The following is a 19556-nucleotide window of genomic DNA, read 5'->3' as shown; positions in this document are numbered from 1 at the left end:
ACTCTTCTCGTCAGAAACTATTTCCTTATGCCACGGTAAGAATTCCCAGGGGACAGTTTTTCAAAAGTTATCTGGATTCCGGCTATTGGATCAGCTATTGGATAGGATTAAATGCATAGAAATAGAATGGACAGATCATTGACTTGAATGGGGACACCTGTTTTATTTATTCTGTTCCTATGCATTTAATCCTATCCGATAGCCGAATTCCAGATAGATAACTTTTGAAAAACTGGGCCCAGTTTACTGTCCACTTCAAATCAGTCTTCTCTCTCCGCAGATCAGTCCTCTCTCTCCGCAGATCAGTCCTCTCTCTCCGCAGATCAGTCCTCTCTCTCCGCAGATCAGTCCTCTCTCTCCACAGATCAGTCCTCACTCTCTCCGCAGATCAGTCCTCTCTCTCTGCAGATCAGTCCTCTCTCTCGCCGCAGATCAGTCCTCTCTCTCCGCAGATCAGTCCTCTCTCTCTCCGCAGATCAGTCCTCTCTCTCCGCAGATCAGTCCTCTCTCTCCGCAGATCAGTCCTCTCTCTCCGCAGATCAGTCCTCTCTCTCTGCAGATCAGTCCTCTCTCTCTCTGCAGATCAGTCCTCTCTCTCCGCAGATCAGTCCTCTCTCTCCGCAGATCAGTCCTCTCTCTCTCCACAGATCAGTCTTCTCTCTCTGCAGATCAGTCTTCTCTCTCTCTGCAGATTAGTCTTCTCTCTCTCTGCAGATCAGTCTTCTCTCTCTGCAATTCAGTCTTCTCTCTCTCCGCAGATCAGTCCTCTCTCCGCAGATCAGTCCTCTCTCTGCAGATCAGTCCTCTCTCTCCGCAGATCAGTCCTCTCTCCGCAGATCAGTTCTCTCTCTCTCTGCAGATCAGTCTTCTCTCTCTCCGCAGATCAGTCTTCTCTCTCTCCGCAGATCAGTCCTCTCTCTGCAGATCAGTCCTCTCTCTCTCTGCAGATCAGTCCTCTCTCTCCGCAGATCAGTTCTCTCTCTCTCCGCAGATCAGTCTTCTCTCTCTCCGCAGATCAGTCTTCTCTCTCTCCACAGATCAGTCTTCTCTCTCTGCAGATCAGTCTTCTCTCTCTCTGCTGATTAGTCTTCTCTCTCTCTGCAGATCAGTCTTCTCTCTCCGCAATTCAGTCTTCTCTTTCTCCGCAGATCAGTCTCTCTCCGCAGATCAGTCCTCTCTCCGCAGATCAGTCCTCTCTCTGCAGATCAGTCCTCTCTCTCCGCAGATCAGTCCTCTCTCTCTGCAGATCAGTCCTCTCTCCGCAGATTAGTCCTCTCTCCGCAGATCAGTCCTCTCTCCGCAGATCAGTCCTCTCTCCGCAGATCAGTCCTCTCTCTCCGCAGATCAGTCCTCTCTCCGCAGATCAGTCCTCTCTCGGCAGATCAGTCTTCTCTCTCCGCAGATCAGTCTTCTCTCTCCGCAGATCAGTCCTCTCTCTCTCTGCAGATCAGTCTTCTCTCTCTGTAGATCAGTCTTCTCTCTCCGCAGATCAGTCTTCTCTCTCTCTCTGCAGATCAGTCTTCTCTCTCTCTGCAGATCAGTCTTCTCTCTCTGCAGATAAGTCTTCTCTCTCTCTGCAGATCAGTCTTCTCTCTCTGCAGATCAGTCTCTCTTCACAGATCAGTCCTCTCTTCAGATCAGTCCTCTCTTCACATCAGTCTTCTCTCCCTTCACATCAGTCTTCTCTCTGCAGATCAGTCTTCTCTCTCCGCAGATCAGTCTTCTCTCTCCGCAGATCAGTCTTCTCTCTCTGCAGATCAGTCTTCTCTCTCTCTGCAGATAAGTCTTCTCTCTCTCTGCAGATCAGTCTTCTCTCTCTGCAGATCAGTCTTCTCTGCAGATCAGTCTTCTCTGCAGATCAGTTCTCTCTTCAGATAAGTCCTCTCTTCAGATCAGTCCTCTCTCCGCAGATCAGTCTTCTCTCTCTGCAGATCAGTCTTCTCTCTCCGCATATCAGTCTTCTCTCTCCGCATATCAGTCTTCTCTCTTCTCATATCAGTCTTCTCTCTCCGCATATCAGTCTTCTCTCTCTGCAGATCAGTCTTCTCTCTCCGCATATCAGTCTTCTCTCTCCGCATATCAGTCTTCTCTCTTCTCATATCAGTCTTCTCTCTCCGCATATCAGTCTTCTCTCTCCGCATATCAGTCTTATCTCTCCGCAGATCATTCTTCTCTCTCTCTGCAGATCAGTCTTCTCTCTCTCCACAGATCAGTCTTCTCTCTCTGCAGATCAGTCTTCTCTCTCCGCAATTCAGTCTTCTCTTTCTCCGCAGATCAGTCTCTCTCCGCAGATCAGTCCTTTCTCCGCAGATCAGTCCTCTCTCTGCAGATCAGTCCTCTCTCTCCACAGATCAGTCCTCTCTCTCTGCAGATCAGTCCTCTCTCCGCAGATTAGTCCTCTCTCCACAGATCAGTCCTCTCTCCGCAGATCAGTCCTCTCTCTGCAGCTCAGTCCTCTCTCTCCGCAGATCAGTCCTCTCTCCGCAGATCAGTCCTCTCTCGGCAGATCAATCTTCTCTCTCCGCAGATCAGTCTTCTCTCTCCGCAGATCAGTCTTCTCTCTCTCTGCAGATCAGTCTTCTCTCTCTGTAGATCAGTCTTCTCTCTCCGCAGATCAGTCTTCTCTCTCCGCAGATCAGTCTTCTCTCTCTCTCTGCAGATCAGTCTTCTCTCTCTCTGCAGATCAGTCTTCTCTCTCTGCAGATCAGTCTTCTCTCTCTCTGCAGATCAGTCTTCTCTCTCTGCAGATCAGTCTCTCTTCACAGATCAGTCCTCTCTTCAGATCAGTCCTCTCTTCACATCAGTCTTCTCTCCCTTCACATCAGTCTTCTCTCTGCAGATCAGTCTTCTCTCTCCGCAGATCAGTCTTCTCTCTCTGCAGATCAGTCTTCTCTCTCTCTGCAGATAAGTCTTCTCTCTCTCTGCAGATCAGTCTTCTCTCTCTGCAGATCAGTCTTCTCTGCAGATCAGTCTTCTCTGCAGATCAGTTCTCTCTTCAGATAAGTCCTCTCTTCAGATCAGTCCTCTCTCCGCAGATCAGTCTTCTCTCTCTGCAGATCAGTCTTCTCTCTCCGCATATCAGTCTTCTCTCTTCTCATATCAGTCTTCTCTCTCCGCATATCAGTCTTCTCTCTCTGCAGATCAGTCTTCTCTCTCCGCATATCAGTCTTCTCTCTCCGCATATCAGTCTTCTCTCTTCTCATATCAGTCTTCTCTCTCCGCATATCAGTCTTCTCTCTCCGCATATCAGTCTTATCTCTCCGCAGATCATTCTTCTCTCTCTCTGCAGATCAGTCTTCTCTCTCTCCGCAGATCAGTCTTCTCTCTCTCCGCAGATCAGTCTTCTCTCTCTCCACAGATCAGTCTTCTCTCTCTGCAGATCAGTCTTCTCTCTCTCTGCAGATTAGTCTTCTCTCTCTCTGCAGATCAGTCTTCTCTCTCCGCAATTCAGTCTTCTCTTTCTCCGCAGATCAGTCTATCTCCGCAGATCAGTCCTCTCTCCGCAGAATCAGTCCTCTCTCCGCAGATCAGTCCTCTCTCTCCGCAGATCAGTCCTCTCTCTCCACAGATCAGTCCTCTCTCCGCAGATCAGTCCTCTCTCCGCAGATCAGTCCTCTCTCCGCAGATCAGTCCTCTCTCTCCGCAGATCAGTCCTCTCTCCGCAGATCAGTCCTCTCTCCGCAGATCAGTCCTCTCTCCGCAGATCAGTCCTCTCTCTCCGCAGATCAGTCCTCTCTCCGCAGATCAGTCCTCTCTCTGCAGATCAGTCCTCTCTCTCCGCAGATCAGTCCTCTCTCTCCGTAGATCAGTCTTCTCTCTCCGCAGATCAGTCTTCTCTCTCCGCAGATCAGTCTTCTCTCTCTCTCTGCAGATCAGTCTTCTCTCTCTCTGCAGATCAGTCTTCTCTCTCTGCAGATCAGTCTTCTCTCTCTGCAGATCAGTCTTCTCTCTCTGCAGATCAGTCTCTCTTCACAGATCAGTCCTCTCTTCAGATCAGTCCTCTCTTCACATCAGTCTTCTCTCCCTTCACATCAGTCTTCTCTCTCTGCAGATCAGTCTTCTCTCTCCGCAGATCAGTCTTCTCTCACACAGTAGATCAGTCTTCTCTCTCTCTGCAGATCAGTCTTCTCTCTCTCTGCAGATCAGTCTTCTCTCTCTGCAGATCAGTCTTCTCTGCAGATCAGTCTTCTCTGCAGATCAGTTCTCTCTTCAGATAAGTCCTCTCTTCAGATCAGTCCTCTCTCCGCAGATCAGTCTTCTCTCTCTGCAGATCAGTCTTCTCTCTCCGCATATCAGTCTTCTCTCTCCGCATATCAGTCTTCTCTCTTCTCATATCAGTCTTCTCTCTCCGCATATCAGTCTTCTCTCTCCGCATATCAGTCTTCTCTCTTCTCGTATCAGTCTTCTCTCCGCATATCAGTCTTCTCTCTCCGCATATCAGTCTTATCTCTCCGCAGATCATTCTTCTCTCTCTCTGCAGATCAGTCTTCTCTCTCTGCAGATCGGTCTTCTCTCTCTCTGCAGATCAGTCTTCTCTCTCTCTGCAGATCAGTCCTCTCTCTCCACAGTTATTCTACAAATCATTTGTTTTATTTTACCTAAATGATTTTGTATAACATATGTGATATTATTATATTATTAGTATTATTAGTATTATTTTAATTTGACTGTGTATGTGAATGTTTACAACCGATTAGTGGAACATACAGTTAACCTCTCTCTACATGATGGTGTAATGGTGTCAGCGTTCATACTGGGCATTGAGCATGTGAGGTTGGGATTCATTTGTGCACCACCTCTGTGGTAGAGCATTGAAATGTGTTAACTATGAACAGTTGTGTTTCTGTACCTCCTCTTACCAGCCAACCACCCTAGTGTGTGTATAACATCAAACTGAGTGAATGGTGTAGCCTAGTAATTACACCTGCCATAGATATTGAGTGTCCCTGTACAGTTCAGCTCATCCATACTGTAAATCTACAATGTCAGTGTTGAGGAAGTGTCAGCCAAAAGAGAACTTAGTCTTGTGGGAGAGGTCATATGTGACATACTTATTCATCAACACAGATCAACGTGAACTTAAATAAATGATCTCCTTTTTGTACATAGTGGATGCCAATAGAACCAAATAATAAGCCAAACAGTGGTTTTATGAGTATTTGAGCTAAGAATATGACTGTCCTCTTGTTGTGTTTTCTGCTTTGTGACTGCAGTGTATTCTGTGGTTGGTCAGGTTATGTGACTGCAGTGTATTCTGTGGTTGTTCAGGTCATGTGACTGCAGTGTATTCTGTGGTTGGAAAAAAACTAAAGAAAAACAAAAACTGAGAGGCAGGATGAAGTGACTGCTTTGTCTAACTGTGTCCTCTGTGTGCGCCAATGATGTATAGGACCTATCCCATACCTGTGATCAAAATGTCCTACCTACCTATCTTACTACATACCTACTGTACCTTCCTAGAAACCTACAATATATACAGACTGATGTACAGTACCAGTCAAAAGTTTGGACATACCTACTCATTCAAGGGTTTTTCTTTATTTTTACTATTTTCTACATTGTAGAATAATAGTGAAGACATCAAAACTATGAAATAACACATATGGAATCATGTAGTAACCAAAAAAGTGTTAAACGAATCGAAATATATTTTTGATTCCTCAAAGTAGCCACCCTTTGCCTTGATGACAGCTTTGCACACTCTTGGCATTCTCTCAACCAGCTTAATCTGGAATGCTTTTCCAACAGTCTTGAAGGAGTTCACACATATGCTGAGCACTTGTTGGCTGCTTTTCCTTCACTCTGCAGTCCAACTCATCCCAAGCCATCTCAATTGGGTTGAGGTCGGGTGATTGTGGAGGCCAGGTCATCTGATGCAGCACTCCATCACTCTCCTTCTTGGTCAAATAGACCTTACACAGCCTGGAGGTGTGGTGAGTCATTGTCCCGTTGAAAAACAAATGATAGTCCCACTAAGTGTAAACCAGATGGGATGGTGTATCGCTGCAGAATGCTGTGGTAGCCATGATGGTTAAGTGTGCCTTGAATTGTAAATAAATCACCATTGTCACCAGCAAAGCACCCCCACACCATCACACCTCCTCCTCCATGCTTCATGGTGGGAACCACACACGTGGAGATCATCCGTTCACCTACTCTGCATCTCACAAAGACACAATGGTTGGAAAGAAAAATCTCAAATTTGGACTCATCAGACCAAAGGCCAGATTTCCACCAGTCTAATGTCCATTGCTCGTCTTTCTTGGCCCAAGCAAGTGTCTTCTTCTTATTGGTGTCATTTAGTAGTGGTTTCTTTGCAACAATTCGACTATGAAGGCCTGATTCACGCAGTCTCCTGTGAACAGTTGATGTTGAGATGCGTCTGTTACTTGAACTCTGCAAAGCATTTATTTGGGCTGCAATTTGTGAGGCGGCTGGTAAATTAATTTATCGTCTGCAGCAGAGGTAACGTTGGGTCTTCCTTTCCTGTGGCGGTCCTCATGAGAGCCAGTTTCATCATAGCTCTTGATGGTTTTTGCGACTGCACTTGAAGAAACTTTTCTTTACATTTTCCAGATTGACTGACCTTCATGTCTTAAAGTAATGATGGACTGTCGTTTCTCTTTGCTTATTTGAGCAATTCTTGCCATAATATGGACTTGGTCTTTTACCAAATAGGGCAATCTTCTGTATACCTCCCCTACCTTGTCACAACACAAACGATTGGATCAAACGCATTAAGAAGGAAATAAGTTCCACAAATTAACATTAAGAAGGCACACCAGTTAATTAAAATGCATTCCAGGTGACTACCTCATGAAGCTGGTTGAGAGAATGCCAAGAGTGTGTAAAGCTGTCATCAACGCAAAGGGTGGCTACTTTGAAGAATCTCAAATATAAAATATATTTTGATTTGTTTAACACTTTTGGTTACTACATGATTCTATATGTGATATTTCATAGTTTTGATGTCTTCACTATTATTCTACAATGTAGAAAATAATAAAAATAAAGAAAAACCCTTGCATGAGTAGGTATGTCCAAACTTTTGACTGGTATGTGTATGACAAGAGGTCCCAAACACTGTATCATTGAGTTGTGAATAAATCTGTCTTTTGTTAGCAGTTGGTATTTGGGGTGTTTTGTCAGAACCTTATTTCACTGTGTTGGATGTCACTGTCAACAAGACTCCAGTCTAAACTATTACAACAGGAAATGTGAAAACAAAATGGTGTCTTTTCTCTCACGCTGTATTCTTGTTGTTGTTTTATTTTTGTCTGCAACAGCCAGGGGTGTGGTGAGGTAAAACCAATGAGGGGTCAGGATGAGGAAGAAGTAATATCTCTCATCCTCCTGCTGTTCTTCCTCTCCAACATGGCTCCTCTGTCCTTCTGTCGTTGTGTCTCGTCGTTCTGTGCATGACAAACTAACCCACGGCCTCTCCAGTCTCATGTGTTTGTCCTCATTTTGCTTTTCTTATCATGTAATCAATCACCAACCACGAACTCAGTCACTTATGTTAGCTAAACTGCTGTGGGTAGAAGTTGACCTTAGGCACAGATCTAGGATTAGCTTACTCTCCCACAATTCTAACCAGCCATTAGGAGTTGGAAGTCCAAACAGACCTTAGATCAGTGTATCTAGTGTGTTGTGTTTGTCTGGAACAGGGGCGACGCGGAGTGACACAGGGCTGCAGGTCATCATCCCCGGAGAGGAGATCATCATGGAGGAGACGATGAGCAACAGACATTCTGTGGTTGGAGAGAAGTAAGACCTGCTCCTTCCCTCCTCTTCCTCTTCTTCCTCCTCCTCTTCTCCCTCCTCCTTTTCTTCCTCCTCCTCCTTCTCTTCTTCCTCCTTCTCCTACTCCCCACCCCACTTCCTCCTCTTCTTCCTCCCTTATTCACCTTCTCCTACTCCCCACCTCTCCCATCTCCTTTCCACCTCCTCCTCCTCCTCTTCTTCCTCCCTTATTCACCTTCTCCTACTCCCCACCTCTCCCATCTCCTTTCCACCTCCTCCTCCTCCTCTTCTTCCTCCCTTATTCACCTTCTCCTACTCCCCACCTCTTCCATCTCCTTTCCACCTCCTCCTCCTCTTCTTCCTCCCTTATTCACCTTCTCCTACTCCCCACCTCTCCCATCTCCTTTCCACCTCCTCCTCCTCCTCTTCTTCCTCCCTTATTCACCTTCTCCTACTCCCCACCTCTTCCATCTCCTTTCCTCCTCCTCCTCCTCTTCTTCCTCCCTTATTCACCTTCTCCTACTCCCCACCTCTTCCATCTCCTTTCCACCTCCTCCTCCTCTTCTTCCTCCCTTATTCACCTTCTCCTACTCCCCACCTCTCCCATCTCCTTTCCACCTCCTCCTCCTCCTCTTCTTCCTCCCTTATTCACCTTCTCCTACTCCCCACCTCTTCCATCTCCTTTCCACCTCCTCCTCCTCTTCTTCCTCCCTTATTCACCTTCTCCTACTCCCCACCTCTCCCATCTCCTTTCCACCTCCTCCTCCTCCTCTTCTTCCTCCCTTATTCACCTTCTCCTACTCCCCACCTCTTCCATCTCCTTTCCTCCTCCTCTTCCTCCCTTATCCACCTCCTACTCCCCACCTCTCCCATTTCCTTTCCACCTCCTCCTCTTCCTCCCTTATCCACCTTCTCCTACTTCCCACCTCTTCCATCTCCTTTCCTCCTCCTCCTCCTCCTCCTCTTCCTCCCTTATCCACCTTCTCCTACTCCCCACCACTTCCATCTCCTTTCCACCTCCTCCTCCTCCTCTTCCTCCCTTATCCACCTTCTCCTACCCCCCACCTCTCCCATCTCCTTTCCACCTCCTCCTACTCATCTTCCTCCCTTATCTGCCTTCTCCTACTCCCCACCCCTTCATCTCCTTTCCACCTCCTCCTCCTCCTCTTCTTCCTCCCTTATCCACCTTCTCCTACTCCCCACCTCTCCCATCTCCTTTCCACCTCCTCCTCCTCTTCCTCCCTTATCCACCTTCTCCCACTCCCCACCTCTCCCATCTCCTTTCCACCTCCTCCTCCTCCTCTTCCTCCTCCTCCCCCCTTCTTTGTTTTGGTCAGGGCTGAATATGTTGGTAACCCCTGACAGTTTCTGTCATCCTGTGCTGCAGTGAGATGGTGTTCTCATCAGAATGCTTCTGTTTCTGGATGGTTAAGAGTGTTAGTTAGTGTGTAGACTAGTGCAGTACTGTGTGCATACATACATACATACATACATACATACATACATACATACATACATACATACATACATACATACATACATACATACATACATACATACATACACACATATATACACACATATATACACATACATACATACATACATACATACATACATACATACATACATACATACATACATACATACATACATACATACATACATACATACATACATACAGTGCCTTCAGAAAGTATTCAGACTCATTGACTTTTTCCACATTTTGTTACGTTACAGCCTTTTTCTAGAATTGATTAAATAAATAAAATGTTCAGCACACAATACCCCATAAATGACAAAGCGAATAAACAGGTTTTTAGAAATGTTGGCAAATGTATTAAAAATGAAAAACAGAAATTCCTTATTTACATTAGTATTCAGACCCTTTGCTATTAGACTCAAAATGGATCATAGGTGCATCCTGTTTCCATTGATCATCCTTGAGATGTTTCTACAACTTGATTGGAGTCCACCTGTGGTAAATTCAATTGATTGGACATGATTTGGAAAGGCACACACCTGCCTATATAAGGTCCCACAGTTGACAGTGCATGTCAGAGCAAAAACCAAGCCATGAGGTCGAAGGAATTGTCCGTAGAGCTCTGACATAGGATTGTGTCAAGGCACAGATCTGGGGAAGGGTACCAAAACATTTCTGCAGCATTGAAGGTCCCCAAGAACACAGTGGCCTCCATCATTCTTAAATGGAAGAAGTTTGGAACCACCAAGACTCTTCCTAGAGCTGGCCGCCTGGCCAAACTGAGCAATGGATGAGAAGGGCCTTGGTCAGGGAGGAGCAAGAACCCAATGGTCACTCTTTTTATTTATTTTTGTTTTTTTACCCCTTTTTCTCCCCAATTTCATGTTTTCCAATTGGTAGTTACATTCTTGTCCCATCGCTGCAACTCCCGTACGGACTCAGGAGAGGCGAAGGTCGAGAGCCGTGCGTCCTCCGAAACACAACCCAACCAAGCCACACTGCTTCTTGACACAATGCCCACTTAACCCGGAAGCCAGCCGCACCAATGGGGAGGAGGAAATACTGTACACCTGGTGACCGTGTCAGTGTGCTCTGCACCCGGCCCGCCACCGGGGTCGCTAGTGTGTGATGGGACAAGGACATCCCTGCTGGCCTAACCCGGACGACGCTGGGCCAATTGTTCGCCACGCCATGGGTCTCCCGGTCACGACCGGCTGCGACAGAGCCTGGACTCTAATCCAGAACCCGATGGTCACTCTGACAGAGCTCTAGAGTTCCTCTGTGGAGATGGGAGAACCTTCCAGAAGGACAACCATCTCTGCAACACTCCACCAATCAGATCTTTATGGTAGAGTGACCAGACAGAAGCCACTCCTCAGTAAAAGGCACAGGAGTTTGCCAAAAAGCACCTAAAGGACTCTCAGACCATGAGAAACAAGATTCTCTGGTCTGATGAAACCAAGATTGAACTCTTTGGCCTGAATACCAAGCGTCACGTCTGGAGGAGACCTGGCACCATCCCTACGGTGAAGAATGGTGGTGGCAGCATCATGCTGTGGGGATGTTTTTCAGCGGCAGATGAACAGAGCAAAGTTCAGAGAGATCCTTGATGAAAACCTGCTCCAGAGCGCCCAGGACCTCAGACTGGGGTGAAGGTTCACCTTCCAACAGGACAACGACGCTAAGCACACAGCCAAGACAATGCAGGAGGGGCTTAGTGACACTGCTCGAGCTTGTCCTTGAGTGGCCCAGCCAGAGCCCAGACTTAAATCCATCTCTGGAGAGACCTGAAAATAGCTGTTTAGCGACAGTCCCCATCCAACCTGACAGAGCTTGAGAGGATCTGCAGAGAAGAATGGGAGAAACTCCCCAAATACAGGTGTGCCAAGCTTGTAGCGTCATACCCAAGAAGACGAGGCTGTAATTGGTGCCAAAGGTGCTTCAACAAAGTACTGAGTGAAGGGTCTGAAGACTCATGTAAATGTGATATTTTAAGTTCTTTATTTTTTATAAAATCAGCCCAAAATTCTAAAAACCTGTTTTTGCATTGTCATTATGGGGTATTGTGTGTAGATTGAAGTGGGAAAAAAACTATTTAATACATTTTATAATAAGGCTGTAACGTCACAAACTGTGGAAAAAGTTAAGAAGTCTGAATACTTTCTCAATGCACAATGCACTGTATATTAGGGCTGGGCGATATGGCAAATAAATGATCACAATATATATATATATTTTCATTCGATAACGATAATTATCACTATATTAATCAAATAATGTTTAAAATTGTCATTTCTGCTTCAGACTCAAGCCTGCCTGAACAAACCCAAGACTTTACTGTTTCATATTTATTGTCAGAAGTAGAAGAACTCACAAATAACATTAACTCCATTTCTTTTAAAGCTATAAACCTTTACAAGTTATGAACAAGAAGTAAAAAATAAAAAATAGTGCAAGTCAATATGCATTAGAACTGTTAGACTAATGGTACATCACAGTTGAAGTTGGGGTAGTTGTTTATAACTGTTAGACTAATGGTACATCACAGTTGAATTTGGGGTAGTTGTTTATAACTGTTAGACTAATGGTACATCACAGTTGAAGTTGAGGTAGTTGTTGACTTACAAGTTACAAGCCAGAAAGACAAGTCTGTCTCCGGTCTCTGGCTTTAAAGCTGTCCTATGGCAGGTCACTATGTTTCCACCTGTGCTAAAAACCCGCTCTGAGGGGGAGCTGGTGGCAGGAATGCACAGCGCTTTAACAGGTGGCTGACTTTGGGAAAGTGTTCTGATTGGTTTCACTGTCAGCATCAGGAGACTGAAGGTAGCAGCTGAGTTCCTTGTCTACCAGCTGGATTTCAGTAAGACCTGTGGTGGTGGAACACGGCTTTTTGAAAAAACTGCCCAGTGACTTTCTCTTTTTATCTGTCAGTTGTGGTGAAGTAGCAACAACGTCTCCCTGTGCTGGGCTTGGGTTTTATGTCCATCATTGACCATCCCTGAGACAGCTCTTGCTTTTACGTGGCCCACCTTCTCCTCTTTGACCAACGAGGCTATGTCCAGGAGGTCATCTGTGGCTAGGTCATCCTATTTCTCATTCAGATAGTCCATGACTACCGTTTTGATGGTTTGGCTGAGCTCTGTTTCACCATCAGGTTTCATGACCTCTGTATTGAACAGGTGTAGTATTGGCTTCAGGTAAGACACAGTGACATAAGACTCACCAGACAGAGCATCTGTGATTTCTAGTAGTGGGGTCAATGCCTGGTTGATGGACTCAAGAACATCTATATCAGTATAGGTGGGAGCTAAGTGCCAGGTCTTCTTGTCTCTGGACAAGACATGTGAAATGTCTTTCTCCTGCTCCAGTACTCTTTGCACCATGTTTTGACGTGATCCCCAGCTGGTAGGTGACTGTCACCAACTTGTGCTGGGGTAGGTTGTGTTCTTTTAGAGCAACTGCCAGGTCTCTCTTCTTTTTCCACCAATAGGAAAAGGCACCTACCACTTTCTTACACACTCCAATTGCTCAATCCACCCGTTTGTCTCTACCCACTCTCTCTAAGAGAAATTGCTAAAATGTTACAATCACAATAATCCCTTTAGTTATGTACAAATGTAATATTTAACTTAATCAGTTGATTTAAAAAAATGCACATTTAGTTTCAGCTAACCAATCACTTCAATATACACAATTGACAAGGTTACTTACCAATGGCCAAGTGCAGACGATGTCCAAAACATTGCAGTCGGGTCCATTTGTTGATTTGAGCAGCCTTCACCACGTTCGCACCACTATCTGTTGTAATGCAGACCTGTCTATCTTGACTGAGTCCCCAGGAGGAGAGAGAGTCAATGAGCCCCTCTGCTATAGCTTCACCCGTGTGGTTGTTGGGAAAGTATGATGTTTGAAGGCATTTATTTAGAAGATTCCAGTCTTTGTCAATATAGTGGATAGTGAGGCTCTGACGTGCGACTAGAACACAGATCAGTAGTAGTAGCAACATACATCAAATCTGTCTTGAGCTGTTCCTCAACTTTTTCCCTACACTCGGCGTGGAGTTTAGGTAGTGCGGTGAGAGAAATGTTTGTGGCCAGGGAGCATGTTCCTGGGGTCAGTTAAATTGATAAGCCTCTTGAAACCTTCCTTTTCGATTGTCCTAATTGGTTGCATGTCCTTAGCAATGCTGACTTAGAATTCCTCACAATCAAATGCCGACTGCATTATCTACCAAGAGAATTCTCTTCGATTATAATCACAGTCATGTATATCCCCCCCAAGCAGACACATCGACAGCCCTGAAAGAACTTCATTGGACTCTATGTAAACTGGAAACCATATCCTGAGGCTGCATTTATTGTAGCTGGGGATTTTAAAAAGGCTAATCTGAAAACAAGGCTCCCTAAATGTTATCAGCATATCGAATGCGTGACCCGGGCTGGTAAAACCCTGGATCATTGTTACTCTAACTTCTGCGATGCATACAAAGCCCTCCACCGCCCTCCTTTCGGAAAATCTGACCACAACTCCATTTTGTTGCTCCCAGCCTATAGATAGAAACTAAAACAGGAAACACCTGCCCTCAGGTCTGTTCAACGCTGGTCCGACCAATCTGATTCCATGCTTCAAGATTGCTTCGATCACGTGGACTGGGATATGTTCCGCATAACGTCGGACAACAACATTGATGAATACGCTGATTCGGTGAGCGAGTTTATTAGCAAGTGCATTGGTGATGTTGTACCCACAGCGTCTATTAAAACATTCCCCAACCAGAAACCGTGGATTGATGGCAGCATTTGCGCAAAACTGAAAGCGCGAACCACTGCTTTTAATCAGGGCAAGGTGACCGAAAACATGACCGAATATAAACAGTGTAGCTATTCCCTCCGCAAGGCAATCAAACAAGCTAAGCGTCAGTATAGAGACAAAGTGGAGTCGCAATTCAACGGCTCAGACACGAGAGGTATGTGGCAGGGTCTACAGTCAATCACGGACTACAAAAGAAAAACCAGCCCCGTCGCGGACCATGATGTCTTTCTCCCAGACAGACTAAACAACTTCTTTGCTCGCTTTGAGGACAATACAGTGCCACTGACACGGCCCGCTACCGAACCTGCGGGCTCTCCTTCACTGCAGCCAACGTGAGTAAAACATTCATTTAAACGTGTTAACCCTCGCAAGGCTGCCGGCCCAGACGGCATCCCCGGCCGCGCCCTCAGAGCATGCTGGTGTGTTTACGGACATATTCAACCAATTCTTATCCCAGTCTGCTGTTCCCACATGCTTCAAGAGGACCACCATTGTTCCTGTTCCCAAGAAAGCTAAGGTAACTGAGATAAACAACTATCGCCCTGTAGCACTCACTTCCATCATCATGAAGTGCTTTGAGAGACTAGTCAAGGACCATATCACCTCCACCCTACCTGACACCCTAGACCCACTCCAATTTACTTACCGCCCCAATAGGTCCACTGACGACACAACCACACTGCACACTGCCCTAACCCATCTGGACAAGAGGAATACCTATGTAAGAATGCTGTTCATCGATTACAGCTCAGCATTTAACACCATAGTACCCTCCAAACTCGTCATTAAGCTCGAGACCCTAGGTCTTAACCCCGCCCTGTGCAACTGGGTCCTGGACTTCCTGATGGGCCGCCCCCAGGTGGTGAGGGTAGGTAACAACATCTCCACCCTGCTGATAGTCAACACTGGGGCCCCACAAGGGTGCGTTCTCAGCCCTCTCCTGTACTCCCTGTTCACCCATGACTGCGTGGCCATGCATGCCTCCAACTCAATCATCAAGTTTGCAGATGACACTACAGTGGTAGGCTTCATTACCAACAACGACGAGACGGCCTACAGGGAGGAGGTGAGGGCCCTCGGAGTGTGGTGTCAGGAAAATAACCTCTCACTCAATGTCAACAAAACAAAGGAGATGATCGTGGACTTCAGGAAATAGCAGAGGGAGCACCCCCTTATCCACATCGACGGGACAGTAGTGGAGAGGGTGGAAAGTTTTAAGTTCGTCGGCGTACACATCACGGACAAACTGAAATGGTCCACCCACACAGACAGCGTGGTGAAGAAGGCGCAACAGCACCTCTTCAACCTCAGGAGGCTGAAGAAATTCGGCTTGTCACCAAAACCACTCACAAACTTTTACAGATTGACAATCGAGAGCATCCTGTCGGGCTGTATCACCGCCTGGTACGGCAACTGCTCCGCCCACAACGGTAAGGCTCTCCAGAGGGTAGTGAAGTCTGCACAACGCATCACCGGGGGCAAACTACCTGCCCTCCAGGACACCTACACCACCCGATGTCACAGGAAGGCCGAAAAGATCATCAAGGACAACAACCACCCGAGCCACTGCCTGTTCACACCGCTACCATCCAGAAGGCGAGGTCAGTACAGGTGCGTCAAAGCTGGGACAGAGAGATTGAAAAACAGCTTCTATCTCAAGGCCATCAAGCTGTTAAACAGCCATCACTAACATTGAGTGGCTGCTGCCAACATACTGACTCAACTCTAGCCACTTTAATAATGGAAAAGTGTATGTAAAAAATGTGTCACTAGCCACTTTTAACAATGCCACTAATGTTTACATACCCTACATTACTCATCTCATATGTATATACTGTACTCTGTACCATCTACTGCATCTTGCCATCTTGATGTAATAAATGTGTCACTAGCCACTTTAACCTCTTACATCTAGACGTTCCGCTAGCGGAACACCTGCTCCAATATCCAATGATAGCCGTGGCGCAAATGACAAATTCCTCAAAAATACAAAAACTTCAATTTTTCAAACATATGACTATTTCACAGCATTTTAAAGACAAGACTCTCCTTTATCTAACCACACTGTCCGATTTCAAAAAGGCTTTACAGCGAAAGCAAAACATTAGATTATGTCAGCAGAGTACCAAGCCAGAAATAATCAGACACCCATTTTTCAAGCTAGCATATAATGTCACAAAAACCCAGAAGACAGCTAAATGCAGCACTAACCTTTGATGATCTTCATCAGATGACACACCTAGGACATTATGTTAAACAATACATGCATGTTTTGTTCAATGAAGTTCATATTTATATAAAAAACAGCTTTTACATTAGCATGTGACGTTCAGAACTAGCATACCCCCCGCAAACTTCCGGGGAATTTGCTAACAATTTACTAAATTACTCACGATAAACGTTCACAAAAAGCATAACAATTATTTTAAGAATTATAGATACAGAACTCCTCTATGCACTCGATATGTCCGATTTTAAAATAGCTTTTTGGTGAAAGCACATTTTGCAATATTCTAAGTACATAGCCCAGCCATCACGGGCTAGTTATTTAGACACCCGGCAAGTTTAGCCTTCACCAATATCAGATTTACTATTATAAAAGTTTGATTACCTTTTGTTGTCTTCGTCAGAATGCACTCCCAGGACTGCTACTTCAATAACAAATGTTGGTTTGGTCCAAAATAATCCATCGTTATATCCGAATAGCGGCGTTTTGTTCGTGCGTCCCAGACACTATCCGAAATGGTAAATCAGGGTCGTGCGCATGGCGCAATTCGTGACAAAAAATGTCTAAATATTCCATTACCGTACTTCGAAGCATGTCAACCGCTGTTTAAAATCCATTTTTATGCAATTTATCTCGTAAAAAAGCGATAATATTCCGACCGGGAATCTCCTTTTCGGCAAACAGAGGAAAAATCACAAAGACGGGGGCGGCCAGGGCACGCGCCTAATGCCCACAGTCCCTTGATCGGCCACTTGAGAAAGGCGATAATGTGTTTCAGCCTGGGGCTGGGATGATGACATTCTGTTTTTTCCCGGGCTCTGAGCGCCCATGGAAGACGTAGGAAGTGTCACGTTAGAGCAGAGATCCTTTGTAAAAGATAGAGATGGCAAAGAAGTTCAAGAAATGGTCAGACAGGCCACTTCCTGTAAAGGAATCTCTCAGGTTTTGACCTGCCATTTGAGTTCTGTTATACTCACAGACACCATTCAAACAGTTTTAGAAACTTTGGAGTGTTTTCTATCCAAAGCCAATAATTATATGCATATTCTAGTTACTGGGCAGGAGTAGTAACCAGATTAAATCGGGTACGTTTTTTATCCAGCCGTGAAAATACTGCCCCCTAGCCATAACAGTTTAAACAATGCCACTTTATATAACGTTTACATACCCTACATTACTCATCTCATATGTATATACTGTACTCTATACCATCTACTGCATCTTGCCTATGCTGTTCGGCCATCACTCATTCATATATTTTTATGTACATATTCTTATTCATTCCTTTACACTTGTGTGTATAAGGTAGTTGTTGTGAAATTGTTAGGTTAGATTACTTGTTAGATATTACTGCATGGTCGGAACTAGAAGCACAAGCATTTCGCTACACTCGCATTAACATCTGCTAACCATGTGTATGTGACAAATAAAATTTGATTTGATTTTGATGCAATGCATAATAGCATTTGTGATGCCTTTGTGTCTTTTCGATGTTTGCTCGTAGGGCATAAACGCTGTCAGTGTTGACTGCTTCGGGCGAACATCCCTAGATTGGCTGGTGCTTGAAGGGCGTTTATCAGTACCGTGGAGCAAACTCAAACTTTCTGCATGTTCCAAAGAGTGATTTTTCTTCAGATGGTGAAAAAGGTTTGTCGTATTACCAGACTTGGTACACACCTGTCTACGGCACAATATGCACCGAACATTGCTCTGCTCTTTGTCGGACTTCAAAAAGCCAAACCACTTCCAAATAACTGAATCAGTTGAACCCTTTTTATCAGTCATTTCTTGGTTGGAAGCTGCTCTTTCTCCATGGCTGTCACTGCCACTGTGTTCGTGGTTAATAGTGGCTACTCCATCACCCGAGGTGCTAAGTGGTTTTTAATGGGCGTATACCTCTCCACGTGCATATTGTCACTTCTCCACACGTTCCTGCTGCGTCAGAGAGGTGAAATGGACTGCTGTACCTAATTGTTCTATATCGACATTATCGAAAATGAATCTAATCCTTTTTATATTGTTGTTGAGGGAAGTAATTACCTCGATAATTATTGATATTGATTTATCGCCCAGCCCTACTGTATATGATCATGTATTTTTCTCTAGGATGGTGTTAACCGTGTGTGTTGTGTTGAAGGAGCCTGGAGGATGTAGTGTACGCCCTGAGGGACGAGGTACAGGAGCTCCAACAGGTGAATGTCCCCTCTGTGTCCCCGTTATGACAACTCATTACGGCATGCGACACTTGACATTACACTGTTATGACGGATTAAGTAGTAAAACTACCAAACAAATGCTTTGTGGCATATTAAGCTGACCTTTGACCCCTCAACAGGACAATAAGAAGATGAAGAGGTCGCTGGAGGAGGAGCAGAGGGCACGGAAAGATCTGGATAAGGTTGTCCGGAGGGTGTTACAGAGTATGAATAATCACACCTGGGACGAGACTAACTTATGATGTGTGTGCAGATATGATTGCGTGCAGATACATGGTTGTGTGTGTGTGTGTTGAGCTAGGGCCCTGAGTTTTTTCCAGTCAGGTCATGTGGCTAGGAAAAACTCCTGGCCCCACCTATAATAATGAGGAATGTCTTTGGATCCATCCGTGAACGAACATGGACCTGGAGTGGCGCCTAGCGGTAAAGAGTGTCTGGCCAGTAACCGAAAGGTTGCTGATTTGAATCCCTGAGCCGTTCTGCTCTTGAGCAAGGCAGTTAACCCCCAACAACAACTGCTTCCTGGGCTCAGATGACGTGGACGTGGATTAAGGCAGCTCCCTGCACCTCTCTGATTCATAGGGGTTAGGTTAAATGTGGAAGACACATTTCAGTTGTACAACTGACTAGGTGCTGTATCCCTCCCCCCTCTCTCCCTCCCTCCCTCCCTCCCCCCTCCCTCCCTCCCTCCCTCCCTGTTTATAAATGCAATACAGCTCTAATGATATTGTACAAAACAACTCATCATTTCACCTCTTCTCTACTGTTACTCATTACTATGAAATCCACCCATTTGGATGTATTGCCATTGTGTAATGTGTTGTGGTCTTCTGTGTAAGGCCTGGACCCCTGGCAGCCTGCCTATTGGTTAAACCTTGTGTTGTCACTGACCGGTGGGTCAGAAGGGATTTGTACAGAAATGGACTGGCTGGTATTGGTACTGACTGGTATTGGTACTGACTGGTATTGGTACGGTATTGATTGGTACTGACTGGTATTGGTACTGACTGGTATTGGGTATGGTATTGATTGGTACTGACTGGTATTGGTACTGACTGGTATTGGGTACGGTATT

General features: G+C 45.5%; 1 protein-coding gene across 3 annotated transcripts in view; it reads left to right on the top strand.

Annotated features, from left to right (window-relative positions):
- The window catches only part of LOC106595682 (rho guanine nucleotide exchange factor 7), a 72725-nt gene extending 53581 nt beyond the window's left edge, over positions 1-19144 (top strand). Inside the window, exons 20-22 of one of the 3 annotated variants that reach the window (XM_045707580.1) lie at positions 7668-7767; positions 18403-18457; positions 18601-19144. In XM_045707580.1, the coding sequence (XP_045563536.1) occupies positions 7668-7767; positions 18403-18457; positions 18601-18723 (278 nt within the window). In that variant the 3' untranslated portion in view covers positions 18724-19144. Of the gene's footprint in view, positions 363-7667; positions 7768-18402; positions 18458-18600 lie in introns of those variants that run through there. The other 2 variants (XM_045707576.1, XM_045707577.1) reach the window with 2 other exon arrangements.
- Positions 19145-19556: the final 412 nt, after the last annotated feature.

Source organism: Salmo salar, chromosome ssa25 (genome assembly GCF_905237065.1).
Source record: "Salmo salar chromosome ssa25, Ssal_v3.1, whole genome shotgun sequence".
Lineage (NCBI taxonomy): Eukaryota > Metazoa > Chordata > Actinopteri > Salmoniformes > Salmonidae > Salmo > Salmo salar.
Note: the sequence above shows the minus strand (reverse complement) of the source record. Positions and strands in the feature narration are given on the sequence as shown.